This window comes from Pteropus vampyrus, unplaced genomic scaffold (genome assembly GCF_000151845.1).
Source record: "Pteropus vampyrus isolate Shadow unplaced genomic scaffold, Pvam_2.0 Scaffold21, whole genome shotgun sequence".
Classification (NCBI taxonomy): domain Eukaryota; kingdom Metazoa; phylum Chordata; class Mammalia; order Chiroptera; family Pteropodidae; genus Pteropus; species Pteropus vampyrus.
In genome coordinates, this window is record NW_011888802.1 from 10,065,033 (window position 1) to 10,090,954 (window position 25,922).

The 25,922-nt window shown below is 32.3% G+C and overlaps 1 protein-coding gene across 2 annotated transcripts in view; it reads left to right on the forward strand.

Moving 5' to 3' along the window:
- The window catches only part of GPC5 (glypican 5), a 1,186,964-nt gene that overhangs the window by 570,656 nt on the left and 590,386 nt on the right, over positions 1–25,922 (forward strand). For both annotated transcript variants that reach the window (XM_011355487.1, XM_023528006.1), the window contains exon 7: positions 12,078–12,234. In XM_011355487.1, coding sequence (XP_011353789.1) covers positions 12,078–12,234 — 157 coding nt within the window. The remainder of the gene's footprint in view (positions 1–12,077; positions 12,235–25,922) is intronic.

The window sequence follows — 25,922 nt, forward strand, 5'->3', positions numbered from 1 at the left end:
TATTAAAAGATTAATAAATATACTGAAAAAAGAATAAAATAAATGATTCATCTAAAAACAGCAAGAAAGGGGAAATAAAAATAAAAATAATAATAGAAAAACAGTACAAATAAAAAACAAAAGTTGTATTCAGAATTTGTAAAGAGCCTTAAAACATCAATTAGAAAAATGTGCATAATATATTTTTTCATGAGCAAATGCTTTGATTAGGTACTTTACGTTAGAGTGTACCAAAAAAAAACCCCAAATTATATGAATAACATTAATTGTTAGAAAAATTCAGATTAAAACCACACTAAAATACCACTATACTCTTACAAAATACCTAAAATGAAAATGACCAATGATACCAAGTGTTGCGGAAGATATGGAATAACTGCAGATGACAATGAGAGTTCTAGGATGTTTGAAATATAATATATCATTTTCATCTGAGTTGTTGTTTTGTGCGCATACTCATGTGAAAACTCATTGAGCTGTATATTTAAGATATGTACACTCTATTATTAGTAAATTATACATTAATATTAGGAAGAAGGAAAATACATACATACATACAGCCAGCTAGTTTGGTTAAAAGGTACCTACCCCTAGCACCTAACAACTCCACATTTAGGTGTATGCCCAATAGATGTGACTGGTTTTTTACACAAAAAGACTTTGAAGAGATTTCAAAGCAACACTATTTTTATATCCAGACAGTATGATTGTCCAGCAACAGAAGAATGAAAAATTATGGTTCATTGATACAATAGAATAAAATACAGCAATTAAAAAGAATGAACTTCTGCTCTACCTATAGTCACAAATATGCTTACACGGTATAAAGTTCCTCAAGAAAAATGTATCTATGATGGAAGAAGTCAAAATAGTGTTTTATTTAGTAGATAAAAAAAAGGCAGAAAAGAGGCTTCTGAAATGCTGGTAATGTTCTGTATCATGATTATGGTGGTCACATGGTTGATTTCATGTCAAAACATTATTGAAGTTGTACACTTAAGATGTATGCACCTTTCATATGTAACTTTGTATTCATTTGCTGGGACTACTATAACAAGCATGGACTGGGGAGCTTAAAGCAACATAAATATATTGTGTCACAGTTCTAGAGGCTAGAAGTCTGAAATTAAGATGTCAGCAAGGTTGGTCCCTTCCGAGGCTGTGAAGGAGAATCTGTTTCATGCTCTCTACTAGCTTCTGATGGTTTACTGGCAACCGTTGCATCCGTGGCTTGTAGATCCATCAGTCCAATCTTCCACCTTCACCTACACTCTCCCAGTGTCTTTTCATATAATCTTCACTCTGTGCATGTCTGTCTCTGTGTTCAAATTTCCCCTTTCTGTAAGAACTCTACTCATACTGGATTAGGGCCCACCCAAATGACCTCATTTATTACCTCTGCAAAGACCCTGTTTCCAAATAAGGTCATAAAAAAAAAAAAAAAAAAAAAAAAACAAACAAACAAAAAACACAGTCTGAAGTGCTGAGGCCTAGGACTTGAACATATATTTTTGCAGAAACACAATTCAACCCATAATAAATGTCATAAGAAATATATGCTATCATTTAAAAAAAAAAACCAAAAGGTAAAACCAACAAGAAAAAGAAAAAAAATGAAAAGAAGGTCAAGGAGGGCTGTAATAAGCTTTGATATTAAAATACCTGTTTCTAAACCAAATGTTAGAATAGTTGAAACATTAGAATTGAAAATTTTATAGCTGTAAGACATTTGGGAACTTTCAGCTTTCTCTTTTTTTCACCTGAAATGTTTAGTTAGATTCAACAAGGTTAAATTGCTTAAAGTCACACATTTCAATAGTTAATAGTAGAATTTGGTCTAGAAGCCCAGTCAAATACCCACCTAACCTTTCCTCAATACAACCTCAGCCCCAAATTTCATCTATTTTTGTCTAATTATTTCTAGAATATTTAGTAAAATCACATTCCTTTAATCCTCATCTGATATATGTTTGTCTATATTTTTATAGTTTATGTAAAGAAAGCTAGATTAAGGGAATTTTACTGTAAAGGTGAAAATCAGAATGATATTTGTGAAGCTATAACATTGCCATCTGGCATACACAAGGGTGTCATACTAAATGGGATCAGAATGAGCTCCTTTTGGAAATAAACCTTCAACAGACTGGGAAACTTTAGGAGAATCTTCCATAGGATGTTATAATAGAACATTTGAGAATGAATTCTGCACAGCTGGCCAATGAAGGAAATCTAGATTAGTTGCCAAAACCAGGTTTTAAATGAATTTGCAATCCTTCACATTTCTTTCAAAAAGCAATGGCAATTTTGATGAAGTAACAAAGTCTTTTATAATCAGGGAGTCCTTACATTGGCAATGTATCATGATTAATGTCTTCTTCTGTCCCCCCTCCTTTTCTTTCTTACTATTTTTTTTTCTTTTCTGTCTTTCTGTGACATCAGGCGTATGCAGCTAAGTGGTTAAAAGACAATGATTACAACACATAACAGTTCAATGACATAAACCATTTAGTCTTATTAGAAATATATTGAGATAACTTTTTTTAAAAAAAATGGCAAGGAAAATCTAGGTTAATAATGGAAAATACTAATTCCTATATTTTTTATGGAAATTGCATGACCTTTTAGTCGGTGGAGATAACTGAGATGCTAGAACAGATGCTGGTTCTGTTTTTTATGACTGAGCCAGATGAGGCAAAATTTAGCAATGAGTTAAGGGAAGAAAACCACTCACTTTGTAATATATGTAAAATTAATACTATCTACATCATTAACTAGAAAATGCATGTAAAATTAAAACTGCCTTTATAATATGGGTCCTACTTTACTTCTATGGAGTGTGTTTAATAGAAGCCTGATTTAGTAGATGTTGTTGCGTTGTCTAGAATTCATTTTCAACTAATCCGTTTATGTTTTAGAATACTTTCACTTGTTTTCCTCAGGAGCAGTACATGTTCAGTTTTATTATATCCTTGATTTTGGAAATTTGGTTGCTTTGCCCTATAATGTCAGCTAGATGATGTGGCATAACTAGGCAAATGGCTAGGCATATTTCCAGCAGTGTTATTAATAGTTTTACTTGCTGTGACACCCATACCACCCCGAGGCATTTTCCTGAGGTAATGCAGGGCACAAGTCACTGAACATTTGGGGCAAATCTTCATGTTAGTCTTTATTACCTTATGCATATTTAAACATTACTCATGCATATGAAGAGATTCAGGCTTTTGGCATGTTAAAAGAAATTATTCCAAAATTATAAACCCTACCAAAAATAATGTAAATGTATTCTGTACTAAAGAAATGCAAAACAATGAAATTATTTAATATTTGATCATTCTTATTTAGTATGTCCTTTAATTTCAAGTATAGACTAACCTGGATCAGCTAGAAACCTAGACAGTTTCTGTCCTGTCATATTTGTGGATACCAATATGTATATGTGATTTGTGTGCATATATGTTGGTGAATATATGATAATGACTTAGAAAATTATTAATAAATTAGCTTGAAAGTAAGATGGTGACATCAAAAAAGTACTCTTTTTTTTTTTTCATTTTAGGCAGTATAATTGTTATATATCATGCCCTGAATAGTAAAATATTTGATTTTAAGAAATTTATACTACACATCTACTTAGTCCACTAAACATGATACATGTTTTTAATTTACCTATAACCTCTACTTTCCTGTCCCTCATTTTTTATTCTCCTGCTGCAGGACCATTATACATTGCTTGCTCACAAAATGTCCTTTTCTCTTCCCCGACTCTGGTCACTGATCTTCTGTACCTTCCCAGTTAATAGCATGGATGTTTTGGTAGAAGTAAGAAAGATTTTTTCCTTTTTTCACCAGTTCTCTTCAGGTCCTTGGAGTGTTTTCTCATAGACATTTTACAGGAGCCATTTGAGAATTGATAATATTTGGTGGCCACACTTCCTCTTTTGGTCCCACGGTTTTTCTGAGTTCTATATGAGGTTGCATTTATTTCCCTATTTCCTTTTTTATTCCTACACTTACCTGTTAGCTATTAGTTGTAACTCTCCTGTTAGGTCCAAATTAGAGTTTGGATGAGAATACATATTAATTATAAACTTATCCAGTCATTTTTGGTATGACAGACCAGAAGATGGAACTGGCCATGCTTTGAGTTGGAGGTAAGGATAAGGCATGGTGGGAGGGAGACATACAGAATTTAGTATGGCAACAAGAACAAATGACTTCTTTGCAGTATTGGAGGCCAGAGAGTGAATGTAGTAAGCCTTTTCTAAGTTCAGTGTTCTATTTACAAAATCACAAGACTATAAATTGTCAGACTGCATTGCATAAACAAAATGCTAACAGAACAGTAAACTTTCAAATTACTGGCACAACAGAAGCCAAGATCAGAAAGCTCAAACTTAAAGAAAATACCGACACAAAATCCCATAGAAATGACTTCTGTGTCTGGTCAACTTAACATAACACGGCATATTGTAAAATGTGTTTGGTTTTTTAGGTGGAATAATCTGTAAATGTTTAGCTGCTTTTGAAAATATCTTTGGAGATTTGTGAGAATTAGGTTATGTGGATAAACTGTCTTCTAAATTTGAAAGGCAGAGCATGAGAAAGTTTGGTACAAAAACCAATAGGACAGAATGTGTTAGAGTGTAGATGGGAGCAGAGTTGTAGGTTTGGGGGAAGGGAAGTTATGTTGAAAAAAAAAATAATGAGAGCATATTATATAAAGAGTTTTTTTAAAGGTCTCATTTGAAAATGTTACAGAGATATTTTAAATATGCAGCATGAGAAATTTTGAATCAAAGTTCTGACTTTAAAATGTTGTAAGCTTTTGTTGTCTTCCTATTTCTATATATTTATTTATAAGTTTCGCTTAAATTTATGAAAGTGCAGGTGCCAATTGCTTTATAACAAAATTAAATTTATACATATGTATATGTTTGCATGTATATAGAGAGGTTTTTAAAAATGCATTCTTAAAATGTGCTATTTAAAGATGTTTTACTAATAATGAAATGAAAGAACAAATTTTTCTATATCTTCAATTATCTGGTTTGAAATGTTTCTAACATTTTGATTTTTCACTTACATATTTTCATCAATACTATAAAATCGTAAAACAGCAGATTTTACCATGTCTACATTTGAATAAATGACTAAAGGTGCATATATGATGACTAAGACTTTTTAAACACATATTTATTTTTGTATACCTGTGTAAATGATCGTAAGAGAATAGAGGAAATATTTTGAGATGTATTATTACATATAGAATTTTGAAGCACATTTAACTGCTCTAAACTCACTTTTAGAGTTTTTTTAATGTGATAAATATGTTTCTCTTTCATAGCAAACATGTTGTATATGTGAGCTACCTATAGCCAGATTTTATTGTATTTGAAAAGCTGTTGCAACTGTGGGATGCTGCCAGACAGTTAGTAAAAAACAAATTGAGTCTCCTGAGAGATGAATTCACCAGCTGAAAGAAATATGTTTGCCTTAGAGTCATCAAATATTCTACCCACCAAACTCATTCTCCAAGATAGAATTCCTAATGAGCTTCCTAAACCAATTAAACATAAGCAGGAAGTGTCAATCATCAAAAATGACCATTTTCAGCTAATCAGCTGAATGCACAATCTGTGTGGCATTGAGGAAAGGAGGAACACCATAAAAGTTGGGTTTTTTTTCACTCTATTCTCATTTTGTTGACTTCTCAATTATATGGATTCAGTGTCTTCCACTGAACGTTGTAAATGAGCATAATGCCTTATAGTATATAAAGTGCATTTCCTTGCATTATTATTCAGTAGAATAAAATGACTTTTAATGAGCTTAAGTGATTTGCTTAAAGGCATACAATTAATTAACGTGTAGCTGGGACTCAAAATCATGCCCTTTCCTCCACAGTAATTGTTCTATAAATATAGATGTGTTGATTGACTTTCTACCCTTTGTGACAAGGTTGAAGTGTTAAAAATGCCATCAGCTTTATGTGGGCGACTTAGGTAGAGGCAAGGCAGGATGAGGATGAAAGGAGATACTGTTCCTCCCATGCAGACAGGTTCCCTCCTTCAAAGACAGAATCAGAGTGTTGATATCAGTTCCTACTGCTAATGATGATAACAATGGTATAGATAAGAAACCATTACTGAACACTTATATGCTAGTACTTCACATAATTTAATTAAAATAATAACTCCCAAATCTTCCAAAAAGACATTCTCCCATTTTTCAGATTTGGAAAATGTAGGCCCTGAGCCATAATGTTAAATGTATTTGGGGTTTTAAGTTTTGAAAAATTCTTATGGCATGTTCTATATTTTATGAATATATGGAACAGCTAGCTATTCATGATGTATGTGGTGAGAATAGAGATTCGTTGCAGTATGCGTCATGAGTATGTCTACTCTAATATGACTGATTTTCACGGACCATTTATAGAAGAAATTGGCTTTCATTATCAGTCTATAGTCATTTTATTTGTGTATGTTCCTTTAAATGTGCACATATGGAAACCCTTTTGTTTTATTAAAGACCTTTCGGGGAAGGCTCCTCTTTATGAAAGTGGTTTAAGAGTAAAGTGTAAAATAACACTTGCCCATGCAGGTGGAATAATCAGGGCTTGATGGTAGTGATGGAGGAGTGATCCCCATGATGTCTCCCTGAGGCATTGGGGGAGGAGAGGATTAAGAAGGGCTTATCCTCCATGAAATAACAGGGGAGAATTTCATTACCTGGTGATCCCAATTCTGAAGCTAAGATTCTCTCCCTATGCTAGAAAAAATAATTTTTATTTGCACAAATCAATTATTTGAAAATATTTCTACCTATTCATTTAAAAAATTAATTGGAACATTAACATTTTCTTTCTAGTTTATAGTAATTAGTATGGCAAACAGATATATCTGGAAAGTATTTCTTGGCACGATTTTTCAATGTCAATTTTTGTTTAAACAACTTCTTAGATGTTTCCAGAAGCTCAGGAATAATACTGTTTTAACTTATTTCTTATTAAGGATTAAACAGAAAAATAATTTAGCAAGATCACAAAATTATACCTATAGTCAGTTTTTTCTTTTTATCTGATTTCAGATTATTTCTTTTATTTTAGTTTTATCTTGTTGCATATTCAGGAATGTCAAGTTTGAAATAAAGTAAGGTATATACTGAGCACTTTTTCAGAACTAAAACTATGTCTTCAAAATACATGTATGTTGCATAGTATGTGCTCAATAAGCATCATTGAATAAATAATGAATCAATCTTCCAGTCAATAAACATAAACCCAAAGTTATTCTAGAACATTACTACCTCTGAAGATTCAACTAAAAGTGAAAACACTTTTCTAAGTTAGATTTAAAGGGCACTGAAGACAGGGTAAATGTAATAAAGTATTTTCAAATTTAAAATAAATCAGTTAAACTATATTCAGCATCTACAAATTAGTAATCTTTATAGTTATGATGGGGAGTATGAATATATTAAATCATGGTCTCAACTTTGAGAAACACACCATTAAATCAGAAGAGTGTAGCATATGTTCAAGAAAATTAAGTGTTAATGAATGGTAAACAGTTAAAAGATCAGAGAAATATGTATGGAATGGGATAAAAAGAATGTTTGGATTTAAACATGAAATTAGGTATAATATGATGAGGAAAAGGAAAGGGTGTTCTTTGTAGAGGAAAAATAAAAATCAAAGTGAGGAAAGTATAAAACAAGCATAAACAAAATTATAGACATGTAAATTCTCACGATTTCTATGAGAAAAAGGCACTAAACGCTCTGTAGCAGAATTTGGGTGCTGCAGTCTGTGTTTAGATGTAATCTCTTTAAAAAGTATGTTATACAGGACCTCGGCTGCAGGTTAAATTCGAACTTTTTTAGGCCTCATTTTCAAAAATATGTCAATGGATGTTGAGTGAGGAGAGGGGTTAATTTGCTTATGTAAATTTGGAAAATGTGAGGTAACTCTCAGCTAAACAAAATTGCTTCCTGTAAGATTCTTTGTGAGTCTTTAGTACATGGATATCGAGAAGGGGCCATAGTGTGAATTTCCCAAATGTTTTACCACTGGACCACTTTCTGTGACTCATCTATCCGAACTGATATTTGTCCTCCAGACACATGGGAACCAGTGGTTTTTGACAGTAAAGAGCCACAAAGAACATTAAGACAGAATGACACATCATAAGTACTGATTAGGAGAAAATAATATAGTGGTAGTAGGTGGGGGAAACTGATGTCCTCTGCAATGAGAGAGATGAGAAGATCAGTTGTAGTAATACATTAATAATAGAGATGAAAAATTCCATTTTAATATACAAAGTAGTAGAGTACATTTTATATCCAACCACTTCTTAGAGATGAACTACAAAGTAATAATGCTGCAAATAAAGACATGAGTATAATATGTATACAGATGAGAGCACAATCTGTCAGTCTGGGTTCCTAGAGAGACACTAAAAAGAACGGAGGATTTACAGTATTAATTGAAATGTTTATCTTTATTTTTCTAGAAATGTGAGGAGAAAGATGAACAAGCTCAGAAGAAATCAAAATAGTTTTGATTTTGAATAAGGATCTTACTATGAAGAGCCTATAGTTTTTGTTGATTAGAAATTTGTTGGGAGTTTTTCATTGATTAAGCTTTATTATAATTGTGAGAATGAAAATGAGCATTCATGGATGTGTGATGATCGATAGCTAAGAAAATGAACATTATTACAGAGCTATTGACTCTATTGGAGGGAGACAGGATTATTGCGGACCTGGGAGCATGGATCAGATAGGATCGTGGATATATCTGGATAAAGTGATCACAGGAAACAACAATTATACCTCTTGCCCAGAGACTTGGAAAACAATGAAAGGGATTACAAAAAGACAGAGAAACTGAAACGTAGCAAAAAGGCCAAATCTGATAGCTTGTTTCCAAGGACATAATCTCAGGACGGTGGATCCATTGCCCACTTTTTCTGAGGAATTTCTTAGAGAATCAAAAGAGACTGGACAAAAAATTGCCAGGAAATAAATGTGGCCCTTTTGGAGATTAGAGAGTGTATTCATTTTCTATTGCTGCATAAGGAACTACCACACATTTAGCAGTTTAAAAACTTTCTGTTATTAACTCACAGTTCCGCAGGTTAGAAGTCTAGTTGGACTCACTGCCCAGGGCTCTCTGCTCAGGGTCTCACAAGTCTGAAGGCAAGTTGTCAGCCAAGCATGATTCAGTCAGAGGCTCTCGGGGAGAATCCTTTTCTAGGCTCAGCTAAGCTGTTGGTAGAATTCAGTTGTTGGGCTGAGGACTGGATTCTTTACTGACTGTAAGGTGGATGGATCACTTTCAGCTGCTAGTAGTTCATTTCCTTCTTATAGGACTTTGGGCAGAATCTCTCACAAGCTCTCTCATAGCATCCAACGTCAAGGCCAAGAACATGATCTCTCAAGGCCAATCCTCCTCCTTCCCTTCTCAAGCTTCAAATCTCTCTGACTTCTGCTGATACCTAGGGAAAACTTCCTGCTTTTAAAGAACTCATGTGATTACATTAGGTCCACCTAGATAATCTCCCTTTTGATGAACCAAAAGTCAACTGATTAATAACCTTAATTACATTTCCAAATTTTCTTTTGCCATTTAATATAATGGGTTTAACAGTGGCATTATATTCACAGTCCAAGTGTGGGAAATTTGGGGGCCTGTTTTACAATCCTGCCTATCACAGATAGTTTAAATTAATGAAAATATAGTTTTGTACAGTTCTCTTTCTTAAAAATGTGAATTCATGTGCCTTAGGTTCTTAGAGTGTCATTGAAGTGATATAAAAAAGAAATCTAGAAAATACAACAAAGGTTTTTAAAATATGTTCTATATTATCTTTACCAGTTCTTATAAATAAATGAATCATTCTCTATTAATGTATTTAATTTCTTTTAACCAAAAACAATTTCTTAAAATAGTAAGTTTTGTTTTATAGGCACTATTTTTGTGTTTGCGTTTTTGAGTTGAAATTCACTGGGTTGAGTTTTTGTGATTTATACATTGTACATTCCATATTTGTTCTGGCCAAAGTACCAGTAAAATATTGTAATAATAATTATAGAAGTAAAGTTGAAATGAGAAAGAGTTGGGAAAGAATGTCAGGAATAAAAGAGAATAACACATCACCAGAAAGTTTGACTTTTGTTCTTGTCAGGTAATACTTTGAAAAATTTTAATCTAAATTATGTAATTGAATTCTTTATCAAATAATTCTTTCAATTAATGTGCTGTGGGTGTTTGAGTAATATTGCAATAGAATATATAATAAAGTAGATAATAAGAATCAAATTATATTAACTTTTAGGATTTTAACACTATGCAGAGTACTTTATGTATATTTTTTTGCAATAAAAACAATGGCCCAGGTATCTTATTGTTCCTATTTTAGATAGAAGGGAACTGAGTTATTCAGTAACTTGTACAATGTCCAGTATCTCATGGTTAATACATATGAAAATCAGAATTAAAATCTAAGTATGTTGGACCTCAGAAAGCAAGTCCTCTATTTTTATGCTAAATAACAACTGATGAGTGTTATAAATAATACCATTATCCTTCCTTTCCTTTTTCAGATTTGAATTTTTATGTGCTTTGTTACATATCTGTATCTCCCCATTACCATACTCCCCTGCAGGAAGTAGCATGCACATCAGCTTTGTAACCCAACTGTACCTAAATTCACGTGACCATAAAAGAAGCCTTCTTTTTACATTTAATACCTCTTAAAACATTAAGGGAAATGCTGATAAATAGAAATAAATTCTAGTAAGAATTTTTAAGTGATTGTCAAGTTGTTTTAGCATTTCATGTTTGTTAGGGAAAAATACATTTTTAGAAACTAATATTTCAGAATTTGTGACCAATTTTTTTTTTAATTTTGAAAGCTTATGAATTGTCAGTCTAGTTGCTTAGTGTAAATATTCTTTAAATGCTAAATGTATTTGTCTTAGGTTACTGAGAATATTCTACTCTGTTTTCAATATGAAATGATCTCATTGGGTTATGTTTTTAATTATTGTTTGCTAATTAATACTATTACTTAGAAATTCTCTTAGCAGTAATAACCCTAATACTTTCATAAGGCACCCTGAAAATTTAAATTCTCATTAAATGTTCAGCAGAGGTACATTTCATTCATAATATAGCAGTACCCTCTAGTGCTCAGGCTTGGTCATGTGCTCTCCAAAGCTGCCATACAGAGGTAAATATCATATATTGGATAATTTTACTCAGCTTTTGCTTTAAGTGAAATATTCTATTATTTATAATACCACCTTTTTGAAAATGAGTTCAGGCATTTATAATATTATTCATAAATATTACCAGCACTCTTGTGCTCTAGAGAAAATGGCTATTCCATCTATTTTGCTCATAAAAGTAAATGAAATACTTGAGAACGAAGAACCAAGAAGTTGGTTAAATTTCGTAAGTGATTTGCAAAAATGAAAGTAGGACTTAAGTCTTTTGTTCCAAGGTTCAGTTCTGTGCTCTATGCATTGGACTATGTATTCGATCCAAGGAAGTTTAACTAAAGCTAAAAATGATCTACCCAAAATTCTAGAATTTTTCTGACTGAATCCTTTCTGGAATAATAGTACTCTACTTTTTGAAAAGTTGTGGTCTGTCGATTTACAAAGCAGCACATTATCAGCCAGTATATTGCAAAGGGAATTGTATTGTGTTGGAGTTTGATTTATCATGCTTAAACATTACTTATTCAGAAATAAACAATTTTCTAGCCATACTTTCTATGAGTAAGAAGCCCTGGTTTTATTTGCTTTCCAGAGCATTATCCAAAGCTTTATGACAGAGCTAATATGCAGATTGTAGCCCTTTTGGTTGTAAGACCTTGCTCATAATTTATTATCATTTCAGTAGTTTTTATTTTCTTGTAGACTTAATTTGGTTGAGGTGTCTACATCAAAATAGTGGCCCCACATGAGAAAATAATTCTAATTTCTACATATGTTTCTGAATAGCATTCTTGGATGATTTGAATTTACTCTTAATAAATGTTTCTTATATCCATATTTAGTTGTTACAGGGTAGATCACCCAAACCAGACAAGTGGGAACTTCAGATGGGCAGCGGTGGTGGCATGGTTGAACAGATCAGTGGGGACTGTGATGATGAAGATGGTTGTGGGGGCTCAGGAAGTGGAGAAGTCAAGAGGACACTAAAAGTCACAGACTGTAAGTGTATGATTCTAACGTCATTTTTAAATAATTGATTTTGGAATGTAATTAAGGCAAATTATTATATGAATGTAAAAGAATAATGATAGTGAATTTAGAAGCTTGTGGGAAGAATAAAAATGAAAATGAACCTATTTTTAGTTATTTAGGATATGCATTCTTGGGGGTTTTGTTTACTTTTAACTTACGGCTTTAAATGGAAATAACATTTTTCTATGAAAAACTAGTGAATGTTCATCAGCTCTGAGAATTAAAGGTTTTAAAGTGGGATAATCCTTAGGGCATGAGATAACTTATAGTAGATAAAAAATATATATTGGCAAATAATGTGAAGACAGGATGGATAAACACTACTAAAAATATTCTATAATTTCTATATTATGCCATAATATAAAAGATATTTTATTTTATTAGGTTTTCAGCATAGTCAAATTACAAATAAATTGGCTAAATATTTGGTTAATTATGATTTAAATCTACTTGGATTTAACCCTTATGAATTTTCTCTTCCACTATGCTTACCAGTCATTCACTTTCTTTTGATTGTATGGGTTTGAAAAACATTTTTATTATTATTGGACTGGTCACTACCACAAAAGAGGGAACCGCTAAATTTAAAAAAAAAAAAAAAATCACCAAATGAATTTTCTTTTCTTAACATACAAAATGAGGAATATAAGTTCTCCACCTTCCATTGTTATATATACATCTATTTGCTCACATGGATGAGACAACCAAAGTTATCAACTGAGAAAGAAGAGATAGTCAGTGTACCCAGAGCAGTTAACTTTCAAGTATTCATTTATCTTAGGTCATTCCAAAGGCAATTATTTTATAAAGTAATCTTCTGAACTCATGCCCTACATGAAGGCTAGTCTGATAGTCTCCCTCTAAATCACAAGGGGCTGCTTTGAACCTTTTAGACATGTCTTTTTGTGACTTTGGTTTGAGAAGAATTCATTTACCTTTCAGTTCTCTTGTAGTTAATTTAGAACACCATTAATGCTTTAAGCATCTATACCCCATTCCTTCTAGGATCTTGTTTTACAAGCCAAACATATTGGTTAAAGGAATGCAAGCCAAAAAGGTACAAAATCAAAGACACAGTTAATATAAAGAAAATCGTTTTCCTGTTAGACACAGTAATAAATTTAAGATATAAGGTAATAAGGTGAAATTTAGTGCACTGGAACAGCAATTAAACAAAGATCCACAAAATTCCTCACTTCTAATGAAAGTCAATTATCTTCTACTCTTGTTGGAGCAGATAAGGATATATGTTCTTGTTATTGGCTTTAATATAGTTTATCACAAGAAGAACAAAATGAAAACAAAAGGGTTTTATTAGAAAAAAATATTTTTACTACAAGTTAAAATGTCCTCCATTGTATTTTGGAATTATGATACTTATCTATTAGGATAATGTTGAATAATCTTTCATTTTTATCCTATCTTTAGTATTGATACATACTGTAATTTCATTGCTATTTGAGTATTAGCAGAGTTCTTAAAGCATAAAAATTCTTACAAAAAATAACAGGTTGAAATTTCATCTATAAAGTGTGCATGTATATGTGTGCAGAATTAGCATTTGTATAGGGATTTTTCACTCCTAAAGTTATCTATAAGCTCAAGAACTTGTTATATATTCATATATAACCCTCTTTGGTTTGTTTTACAAGAGAAGTAGAGGCAGTGAAAAATGTTTACCTACTAATAGTTTTCTCACAGAACCATACCTGTCAAGGTGGTAAGAATGAATTTTTTACTTCCAAACCCTGTGTTTCAATTACTGATGAGATGGACAAGTATAATAAATACAAGCAACTATATATCATAATTGGGGAGATTTTAGATATACATGGTTTTCAGCAACATGGTATCCAGGTAAATATTCAAAAGTCCACATCTGCTATATGTAGTTTGCCTATTCGGTTTCTAAGTATTTATAGCTGTTGCATTTCAATTTTTAATAAGTGGTTGGGAATCCACTGTAGACAGCATGCTGAAATAGAGAGGGACAAAGAAAATAGCAAAGGGTAAGTCATATTTCTATTTTTATAAAGCACTATAATATTTTTCTTGAGATTGGCTAGTTTGATATATTGGTAAAGCAAGTTAAGGCATAGTTTTACATGGATGGTCTTAATGGCTTTAAAATATTGTGCTCTAGAAAGTTTACCAGAGTGTCATTGTGTTTAGAGCTTGAAATATATTATTATTTCCACCTTACGCTGATGTTTATTCTTTATAAAATGCCACATAGGTAGAACACAGTTCATTTGTCACCTCAGAAATAAATTTACTTATTTATTTCTATATATAATTATAAGGAATAAAACTAATATCATGTCCTGTAAGTTTAATAATTTTGTTCAATATATGCAAATGTTCAAGTCATTAAATATTATACTCATCATCACTTGAAATGATTTTCTGTTTCTCTTATGTTTGTTTCAGTCAGCACAGGGGACTATGTACATCAATGTGCAAAATTTTACCATCAAAATATTATCTTTTAGGTATCATTGTGTTTTCATCACCAATAGTATCAAATAATTTTAAAATTTTTAGCTTTTTAAACTATATTTGTATCCCCCCTGTTGATCGTTATTAAATGTTAACTGATATGTTTCTTATATTTTTTTAAAAAACCATCCATATTCTGTAGTGTTCACTCTTAGGAAACTGAAAATATTTTCCTGTTTTAGTTGAATGATTTTAAAATCCCAATATTTCAGAAATTTATTATACATTTTTATCGTGTTGAATTTGGCTCATTTATACAGGTATGTATATTTCACTAGTAATCTACTATTGCAGGATTGAAATGGTTTAAACCTTCATTTCAGCTCACCTTTGACACCTACCATCCTTTCAAATTAGCTGACTGATGCAGGTCGTAAACACCAGTGGAAAAAAACAAGTTCTCTTCATTTAGCCATACAGAGCAAACCTACTCTCACTATCATCAATATTTTTACAACTATTTGGCTGTTCTTCTATCCCCAAATTCTGATGGTTTAAAATGTTGAAAAACAAACCAGAGCACTACTAAAGACAAGCTGTAACAAAAATTATTTGATGTGTATTTTTGAAAATTTGCAATAGCATTGCTTACAATTCTAACATGATATTATAATTTAAATTGCAACAACTCTGTTTAAAAAAAAAAACAGATAATATGTGATCCATAATCAAATTCATCTCGATAAGATGGTTCACAGTAATAATCTCAGGCAAAATGAATTTAATCACAAGTTGATTGAGATGCTAGACTTTGAAAAAATAGTAGGGTGATTTTAAGTCTTCAAATTGCTTGGAATAATTCATCTTTGCTTATTCTCATATTCATTATTGTTCAAACAATATTATATAGCACGTTTAACAGTTTTAAAACTAATTTTGCTTTAACTAAGAAACCTGTAAATGGCAACTTAGTCTGTCAAAGGTGTGTTCAAATGACGTGTTTCCCAGTAGTGCTCTCAACATGTCTCCTCATGATAGTTATGACGCCAATTTGTAAAGACTGGTGCATTCAGAGTACCAGTGTGGCATTCTGATCCCTGGGTCCTCCTGCATTGCCTCTTATGCAGCCACCCGAAGTCATTCTTTAGAAGGACTGTTTACTATTAGGTTCTTTTCTTTTCATCTGTTCTTCCTCTTCTCTTCAATGAGTTCTTTTCATCATCCCACTTTCTAAATATTTAAGGAATTAAGGACTCAGATCTCAAACCTTTTATCATCTTTATTTTCAACTATTCCCTATTCTACAAACTACCTATTTAATCATAATAGCAATAATGATATTGTACCCTGACATTGATAGCACTATCTAGTTTAAAAGCATTCTCCTATGTGTTATCTCAGGTGGTAGGCTTAGCAAAACAGAAAATATTACTGAAACTAGATTAATTTAGAAATAAATTAATTTTTTATTTCTAAATTATTTCTAAATAACATTGAAATCAAGATACTAGATCTAGAAAAAAAAACTGGTTTATCTTCTATAGCCTAGAATAAAAAGTACTTGTTTCTTCTATGGTTTATATTGTACTTTGGATTTGTCATTTAGTAACCAATCTTAGATCAGCCTCTAACAACTGCTCTACATCATTGTACTAACAATGACCTTGGAAGAGAATAGTGCATTCCATATGCATAGTAAAATGAAAATGCTACTTTGCTAGCCACTTAAGAATAAAGGTTCCTGATTTACGTTCAATCCTTGAACAACATGAGTTTGAACTATGTGGGTCCACTTATACACAGATTTTTTTCGATAAGTATATAGAGTACTGTAAATGTATTTTCTTTTTTATGATTTCCTCAATAACATATTCTTTTCTCTAGCTTGCTTTATTGTGATAGTACAGTATATAATACATGTAACATTGAAAATATGTGTTAATTGACCGTTTATGTTATTGGTAAGACTGCTCGTAAATAGCAGTCTATCAGTAAGGTTTTGGGAGAATCAAAAGTTATACATGGATTTTCAGCTTCATGGGGGTTGGTAGCCCTAACCTCTGAGCTGTTCAAGGATCAACTCTATTTAGTCATACAGTAGTCTCCCCTTATTCACAGTTTCCTTGTCAAGGTTTTAGTTACCTGTAGTAAACCACAGTCCAAAAATATTAAATGAAAAATTTCAGAAATAATTCATAAGTTTTAAAGTGCACACCATTTTGAGGTGCATAATGAAATCTCACACTATACTGTTCCTTGTCACTGGAGACATAAATCATACCTTTCTCCAGTGTGTCCACACTGTATATGCTTCTCGCATATTAGCCATTTAGTAGCCAACTTGGTTATCAGATTGACTGTCACAGTATTGCAGTGCTTATGTTCAAGTATCTCTCATACAAGTCTCATGCCATGGCACAATGCCTATCTCACTCCATCTCATCACATAGGCATTGTATTATCTCACATTATCACGAGAAGAAGGGTACGTACAATACAATAATTCATATCACTCCATCTCATCACATAGGCATTGTATTATCTCACATCATCTCACTCCATCTCATCACATAGGCATTGTATTATCTCACATCATCACGAGAAGAAGGGTACGTACAATATAATAATCTATTTTGAAAGAGAGAGAGACCACATTCACATAACTTTTTAAAGTATATTATAATTGTTTTATTTTAGTATTAGTTATTGTTGTTCATTTGTATTGTGCTTAATTTTTAAATTAAACTTTATCATAGGGATGTATGTAGAGGAAAAATCAGAGTATATATTTATAGGGTTTGGTACTATCAACGGCTTCAGGCATCCACTGGGGTTTTAGAATGTATCCCCTGCAGATAAGTGGGGACTACTGTGGAAGATTATAAAGTGAGTAAAAATTTTTGGTTTCCTCAAACTTATTTTCACTATTAATTACCTTCACTTCAAAATTTCTCCTAGGCATGGAGGTTAGAAAGAACTCAAAAAAATACTACAAGTGGCATTTTCTTTAGAAAACATGATCTTTATTTTTCTTTCCAGAACTAACAAAACTGTTTTTATTCATATCATAGAAATTATTTTGTATCATTTTATGTTGTCTAGTCGATGATTTTTATTTCCAATACACATTATTTCAAACAAGTGATACAAGCTTATAAGATTTGTTTCCATTAATAACAGTTCCAAATTTGTATTTAAAAGTACATGTATTCTTTCTAAAATTAGTTTCCTTAAATTTGATTAAAATAAAGTGTATTCAGTTTACTTTGCAAAGTGTTGATAAATGACCCATTAATAAATTATCCCAAATATAAAGAAGTGTATTGAAAATATCTAGATAGCTTATCGTGTTTACTTTATTCAGTTATACTAAAAATAAATGATAGAATTGAAATAAAAAGGTTTGTCCTTGAATGCCTAAGGAATGATTTTCATTGCTTTGGCTTAGACACAGAACTGATGTTAAATCACTGAGGTGAAGAGGAATGACTTATTAATTAAAGCCTAAGGAACGTTCTAGTGTGCATTCCTGATCAACCACCTAATCTGAAAATCTCATAATTAAATCTATACCACACCAGAGTACATAAAATAAAGAAGTTATGGTCTGTTTTGACTAGGACAGTGCTAAATGTAACTGTCTGATCAATTAAGAAAGTAAAAATTAAAATTTAAAAACATCGTATATATTTTACCATTATTTGCCCAAAGTCATGTAGCTGTCAATAAAGCCAAAACCAAACCATATTCATAGCCAGGTTTTTTAAATATCATTCTGATGCAAATAAACAGAATGGTTGTCTAAATCACTATAGTCTCCCTTAGGATTAATTGATCAAATACATCATATAGGAGCAAGTTGGGTATGTTCTCAGCTCTTTAGTGACTTCCATACCTCTACTGTGGAGAAAAAATATTTTCATATAGCTTATTGACCGATTAAGTGCTCACTTAACTATAAATAATTAAAATAAATAGCAGAGCATGTGATCTGGGCCTTCTCAAACTCTCTTCTGTATATAAACCACCTGGGACTCTGGTTAAAAAGCTAGGTATGATATTGGAGTCCTGAAGTGGGACATTTCTTACACGCTCCCAGATGATGCCGCTGTAGCTGGTCTAAGACTATACTATGAGGAGAAAAAAATGTATGCCCTTGTTTATTATAATAGTCATTAGTATCTCTAAAATAAGTATCTATTAAAGCAGCATGAAGTCTTATAAAACACCATCTACCCTTATAGATTAGCATGACAAGAAAGCATCTTATGCACTAGGTAGGACATTAGGGACCATAACCATAGGTTGGCGATGGTGGCTTATCCTCCTGTATGATTTTTGGTATCAGTCTCGGCTTGATTGTTTTTAGCCTTGGGTTTACTTTATCTTTATTTTAAATGAATTGTCTTCCTTCTTTTCTTGATATCACTAACCTCATTCTTGTGTTTTTCTAATTCTATTTATATTATTATTTGGTGTTTTGTATCCTTAATGTGTTTTGCTCATTTTCAAATAGTATGTTAAAATTATGATCTGTTTTTTGAACAAGTCTTTCTGGGATATTTCACTGTAGAGATAGCAGAATACTATTTTTGTTACACGTTTATGTGGGAGTTGATCACAGTCCTTTTCTGTTGCTTAAATTTAGGTGAATTTGAATTTTCTAAATTTTTAGGGGAAGGCTTCGTTCAGATAGTTTTTTAAACTTATTGAGTTTCCAGTCCTGTTGTTTTCATGTGTTAAAAAAATATGGTGACTTATTTTCTGAGATATTCTGGCTCTGTCTTCCTGTACATTTATTCGTATTTTCCTTTCTTCACTCTTTATTGTTCTTGTCCCATTAACTCTCTGTCCCACTTCCAGCAGTTTCATTGTGCACCCCTCAGTGGAAAGGAAGACCTGCCAGATTAGTTGTGAAAGTTTAAAAGGTTTCAGAGGCTCCTTCATCCTTAAACATTTCAGAGTCCTTACACTCACATACTCTTACAGTGGGCAAAACTCCTCTCAATTCTTTGCCGTTTTCAAACTGATTTTCGGTGAATACCTGGTGGCTGTTTTGCATTCTTTAGTTTCAGGTCTGTCAATTACTGTGTTGTTTTCAGGGCTTTCTGCTGCACACATGCTGATAGCATGTAGGTTTTGTGGCTGTTGATAGTACATCCACACTCATTTCTATATTGAGTTTCATGAGGATAACTCATGAGATTGGTGGTAAATGGTATCCATATGATTTCACTTTCATTATATAACTATTCTGTGTATTTTATGTGGGGATTTGAGAGTTTCCAAAAGTTATACTGCAACCACTGCTGCTATCTTCCTTGAAACTCCCAGATTATTTAAAATTTTTAAGGAAATACTGATGATTTTGTTTCTCTTTGGTACTGTTCCTTGACGTGACATGCATGCATACATATGTGAAAAATAGCAGTTTTCTATGTCATCAGTAGTCTTTCTGCTAATAACATACACTTTATGTTGAGATATGAATATACCATGATGTATTATCTATTGTTTTCAACTTTAATGATTATAAGCAGTGCTATTAGCAGGCATCTTTATTCACTCACTCAGTATAAGTTACTTCAAGTAGTAAAGTTGATCTTCAGAATCATTGTATCAATTTATGTTTACACAAACAGTAAAGGGTAAACTATTTTTTAAATTTTTTCGCCATAATTACCTATCTTCAGGCTTTTTTAATTTTGTAAAATTTTGGATGAAAATGATAAAAAAAAAAATGTTTATTTGTCAAAGAAAAATTGCACCAGACCGAATAAACAGGAAAGGAAAGTTTTATTCGCAACTACTGAAATAGCAGTCAAGACTACTACAATAAAGGAGAGTGATTGGACTCAATTCTACTGAAACAAAATGAGGGATAGTTTAAGCACTGGAGTGAGCTAAAGGAAAAGTACTGGAGGATGTGCGGGGCGATGGATCAATGCGATTAGGCCGTCCGTGTTTGCAAACTAACAGTTATTAAAGTTAGGCTCCTACCCTCCCACAGAGACTGGAAGATTGAGGCCCTAGCTTCCTTAATGATTCCATTTCAAAGAGATGGGTCTCAGGTCCTTGACAAAGACAGTTCTTGGTTGTAAAAGAGGTAAGAGGAGGAAGAATATTTATATCTCAAAGGGGCAGAGAAAGAATTTTTTATCACAAGTCTTTAAAGTAAATGCTCTAAGAAAAGGGAGGTCAGGGACTTAAAGTCAGGAAGAAATGTGTCTAAAGTTTAGTGAAACCGAGAGGGTCTTCTTTAATTGTGTACGTTTCACTGATTACTGAAGCTGAGCATCACTTTTTGTTTCTTTTTTTTGTTTGTTTCTTTTTTTGTGAATTGCCTTTTCCTCTCTTTTAATATTTTATTACTAGTTTGATTTGAAGTATCTCATTAAATATCCAACATAAAGTTTGTCAGTATATGAGTTGTAAGAAATCTTACTCTTTGTGGTGTATATGCCATTTAAGTACATGCATATTGCCTTTGTATGCTTAAGGCACTCAAAGGCTAGAAGGGGAGACAGATCTGTAAGTGCATACAATAACATAAATGCTAAAAGTATAAAACAATGAAACAATATGAAGGGCAGAGGGCACATAAAAAATTACAAATTCTGTGTTTTTTTGGCCAGGGATAGCATCCTAAAAGTTATATCTGAGCTGATTTCCACAGAGGGTCAAAGATAATCAAGTGAGCAGCTTATTCCAGAAAGAGCATTTACAAAACCATGAATGTTTCAGATATCACAGTATCTTCGCAGTGTGTTGGATCTTCCTAAAACACCCCTTTGAGAAGGGAATAAAACAAGAGGTTATTATAGTCAGGGGCCTCTGCAATGTAAGATCATATCTAAGTGCCCTGGTTATTAGTTTAGATTTTGTTCCGTAAGAAACAGAGATTTACTCAACTGCAAAGAACTCCAAAGAGAAATCCATATATCCAAAGGCCAATGCCCAAATAACTTCAGGTGATGTTCAGACAACAATTAGATTCAGATTTTGCAATCAGCAAGCCCAAAACTAAATTTGTCAAACATCCATCCACAGCTACATTTTAAGTTTTTCTTTCTTGATTTGTACACAATCGCCATCCTCCTAAGCCAGAAACTGAGGAGTTATCCTAGTTTCCTTTACTTACTTCATTCACCACATTTAGTAAAGTCCATCGTCTTTAACTGCTAAATTTCTCTTAAATACATTCTCTCTTTCCTATTCCCACTGCTACTATCTTAACTTAGGTCTTCATCATCTCTTGCCTGAACTGTTTTTATAATGTCATATGGTCCCTTTGCTTCTATTTTTTCCATCTCTGTCCTGCTGTTGAAGTAGTATTTTTAAACTGACACTTTTTTTTTGCTGAGATGCAGCACCTCAAGCCACCATGCAATCTTAATAGGCAGAGAATTGGCCTTCTAGAAGAGGGGACCATTTCAGTATCGAGAGCTTTTGAACAGTTTAACAGTAGTTTTTAGTGTTATGTCAGACAGCCAGTTCAGTTCTAAGGACACCTAGATGCTTTTGACCAAATTAGGCAGTTTTATTGTCTCTCATATCCTATTGAAATGAGTAGAGGTGCTCAGATGTTCTATATTTCATAAGACCTGTTTGTCACAAAATTTAAAGATTATTATGGCTCTTGTTCTGGTTATTTACCTGTTGTGCCTCAGCTCTAAGCTACCCTTCTAAAAATTATTCTATGAATATGCAAGCTACATTTCCCAAATGCTCAGCTAAATCCCCAAACTACAAGAGATAAATAAATTATATTTCCCAAGTTATCTTGCCAGACAATAACTATTATTTTTCTGCCAATAGGAGATAATAAAAGATCAAAAGAAGAGAGAAGAGTCAAAATACTTCCTTTCTGTTTCCAGTTCTTATCAGGGTTACATCCACAGTAGAGTATCACACCCCTGCCTCCAGACACTTTTAGCACTTACAGTAGGAGCTATGTTATACCTTAAAGGTACCTGTGCCAGCTAACTTAGCTCCATTGATAGACTGATACCAGCAATGTGATACCCTATAGAGGTCTGAACATTGTCCAGGAAGGGCTGCACACCCACTGTCCACCCCAAAGAGTAAACTTCTCTTTCAAGTCCCCGGATTCTGGGTATCTTATCCCTTCCCTTGTCTTTAGTCCCAAGAGTGGGAGTTCCTCCCTGTATTTACTAATATCTGTAGTTTTAAACAACTTTTTTAAGTATCTGCATATCAATTTCTTATATTATATTTTCTCTAAAATATCTAGCATGCTTCCTGGGTTTTTGTTTGTTTTTTTTGTTTGTTTCACTTTGTTTTTACTGGACCCTGTCTGATACAGCTGATGTTAATTATATAAAGTTAGAATCAGAATGTAATTATTATCTGAAAACCAATAAGATCTTTCTCTAATTTTCAAGGAGATAAACACCATTACAATTTTCCGTGAGTGTATATTCTACTGTGCAGGCTAACACCTATTTTGCTTTTTCCTCTCAAATTCCAAAGGAATATAATCATATAGAAAATTACAAGGAATAATCCATTCATACTTGGACATATTGAACAGAAAGTAAAAGGAAATAGGTATCTTCTGGGTGAGAAATATCCTGGAGGATCAGGCCTGACATCACTAAGTCTTTGTTTTAATTTGGCATAGTGCCTAGTCCACTTGAGTTGTTTTGAAGCTCTGAGTGTCAATTAAACCAACATGTAAAACTGCCTCTCTGAGGACTGACTGCTGGGACTATTGGGTTCGGGTCTTCAACGAACTCAGTGTACAGGGCTGGGAAAAGTTAAGGCAGGGCAATTAAAGTATGCATGCATGCATGCATGCATACATACATACATAGCATACATACATATATAACATACATGAATTGATAGCAAAGAGAACTGGCAATGCTAAGGTACCAAATGTTGTTGGTTGTTGAAAGCAAATTCTAAGTCTTTTTCTTTTACTATTATTAATATCAGGGTCTTCTAGATTTGGAATATTTGAATTTACTTTCTCAGATATACTGGACTTCTTCAACATCCTGCATATTTACCAGACTTTTATTTTTAAAGTATGATTCTATTCCCACAACCAGCACCAAAATCATTTATTAGTTCTTATGGCTCAAGAAGGAGTATAGTTTTGTGTATGATTTATATTAACTATAATGGGCTGGAAGATCTTGAGGGCAAGTCAGGCAGTACCTTTTTATCTTTCTGTACAACACAGAACTATTTTTGATCATGGAATGTACAACTTCCATCTAAATTATCACTGTGTGTTTGAAATGCAGATTATAGAATTCCACCCTAAATTACTAACTTGGCTTTTTCATGGGTGGAGTCAGGAAATTTATATTTAACAAGTGTAATAAATAATAATTATTTCCCAAAGAGCTTAAGAACAACTGCCTCACAGTTTTTGTTACCATAGTGTCTCCAAAAATGAGACATTTAATGAATGTGCTCTGAATTGCATGAATGGATATGAGTATAATATGCATATTTGCAAGACACATTTTAATTAATATTAAAAAACAGATTTTCTAATGAATTGAAAATATTGACTTAATCTTAGTTTAGAATATTAGCCAGAAACTAAAATGAATATAAATATGTTCATATTCAAAAGACCATAGCTGTGTTAAATATAGAATACATTTAGTAAGCATAGTTTTCTTCAACAACTATCTGCATTAGTGAATTATATAAATAACTCTTTCATATTTTCATAAAGTAAAGACCTGACTGTGGAATTTTTGCATTAGTTTAATGTGCTATTTTGAGTGAAAATTAATAAGTCAAAAGTAATTATCTGAGTGCTAATTGTTAAACTGAAGTGTAAAATATTGAAATTAAGAGTGTAATTTTCTAGATTAATGTGTAATGTCTCAATTTTGGAAGAGATACATTAACACAATATGTAATGCTTGGAAGTAGTTTTGATTGATTTTAGTTGACTTCTTTTAATTTCCTTAAAACTCTAATGTTTCATGCAAAATTTTTTCAATATAAATAATTATGTTTACCTGTTAAGTAATATATAAAATTAATTCTAGTCTTCTGGTTATAATGTTGCAAAATTATATGAATTTTGTATTATAGCATTTTTCAGAGAAATTATTAATAGCCCTAATACAAGTATATTTGATGGAATCTTGTTTTTTTCTGAAATATAGATTGCATTATGGCGCTTATATGGGAATAGCATGGTGCTAATTTAATATAAATTTTGAACTCCATATTAAATTGAGTCACTAATGGCTTTTTTATACTCCCAACCCATATTTATCTTTGATGTTAGCCCCTTACCTCATAATTCATCCATCTACTCATTCATTTATTCAACAAATACTTGATACTTACTCTGTGTTATTCACCATGCAATTTTTTTCTGTCTCTGGAGGCTACTGATAAGTAATCAGGAAAATGCAGTGCAGTATGAAGAATTTTATTTGTGGAAAACTATGGGAGCCTAAAAGAAAGATACTTACACAGTCTTAAGGATTATGGGATGTGTTCTCAAAAGAATCGAAATATAATCTGAAGCCTGAAAAACAGTTATTAGTAAGGCTAAGAATAGCCAGTAGAATAATCACTAGAGGAAGAGGAAGCAGGAGCAGAAACCTGATAACTACAGAGAGCTGAGCATCATTAGGGAACTGCATAGAATTCCAGAATGCTGTGATATATAATGTAGACTAGGCATTGGCATAAACCAACTCACGAATCACTTAGTAATAGCATGCAGTGCACAATATTTGTTCATTGATCGATTTTCACTTTGATAAGACCTCTCTAATTGAAGTGTTAAGAGTGCATCTGGAGAGAACAGTTAATGCAGTAATCCAGGCATGATATGTTAATAACATGATGAAAATAAAATTTTTTTCTGTAGTGACTTTTTCCACCTTTGCAAATAAACTTGTTCACTCCTTTATCTACCAACTTAACATTTTGTACATTTCTATATTATTACACTGAGTTTTCTTATTTGTGTTTTATTCTTAGACAGTGAGTTTCTGAAAATACTACTTACGTCTTATTCATCTTTATGTCCTTGGAATACAATATAGTGATGCTCAGAAAATCTTTGCTAAGTTAATGTATGAATATGTGAATGAGTGAAGGAAAGCATGTTGAAGTCATTGTGGGAAATATAATAAATGAAAGCATACTAGTATAAAATGTAACTAATAAGAACAAGAGTGATAGAAATGGGAAATTTATGACAC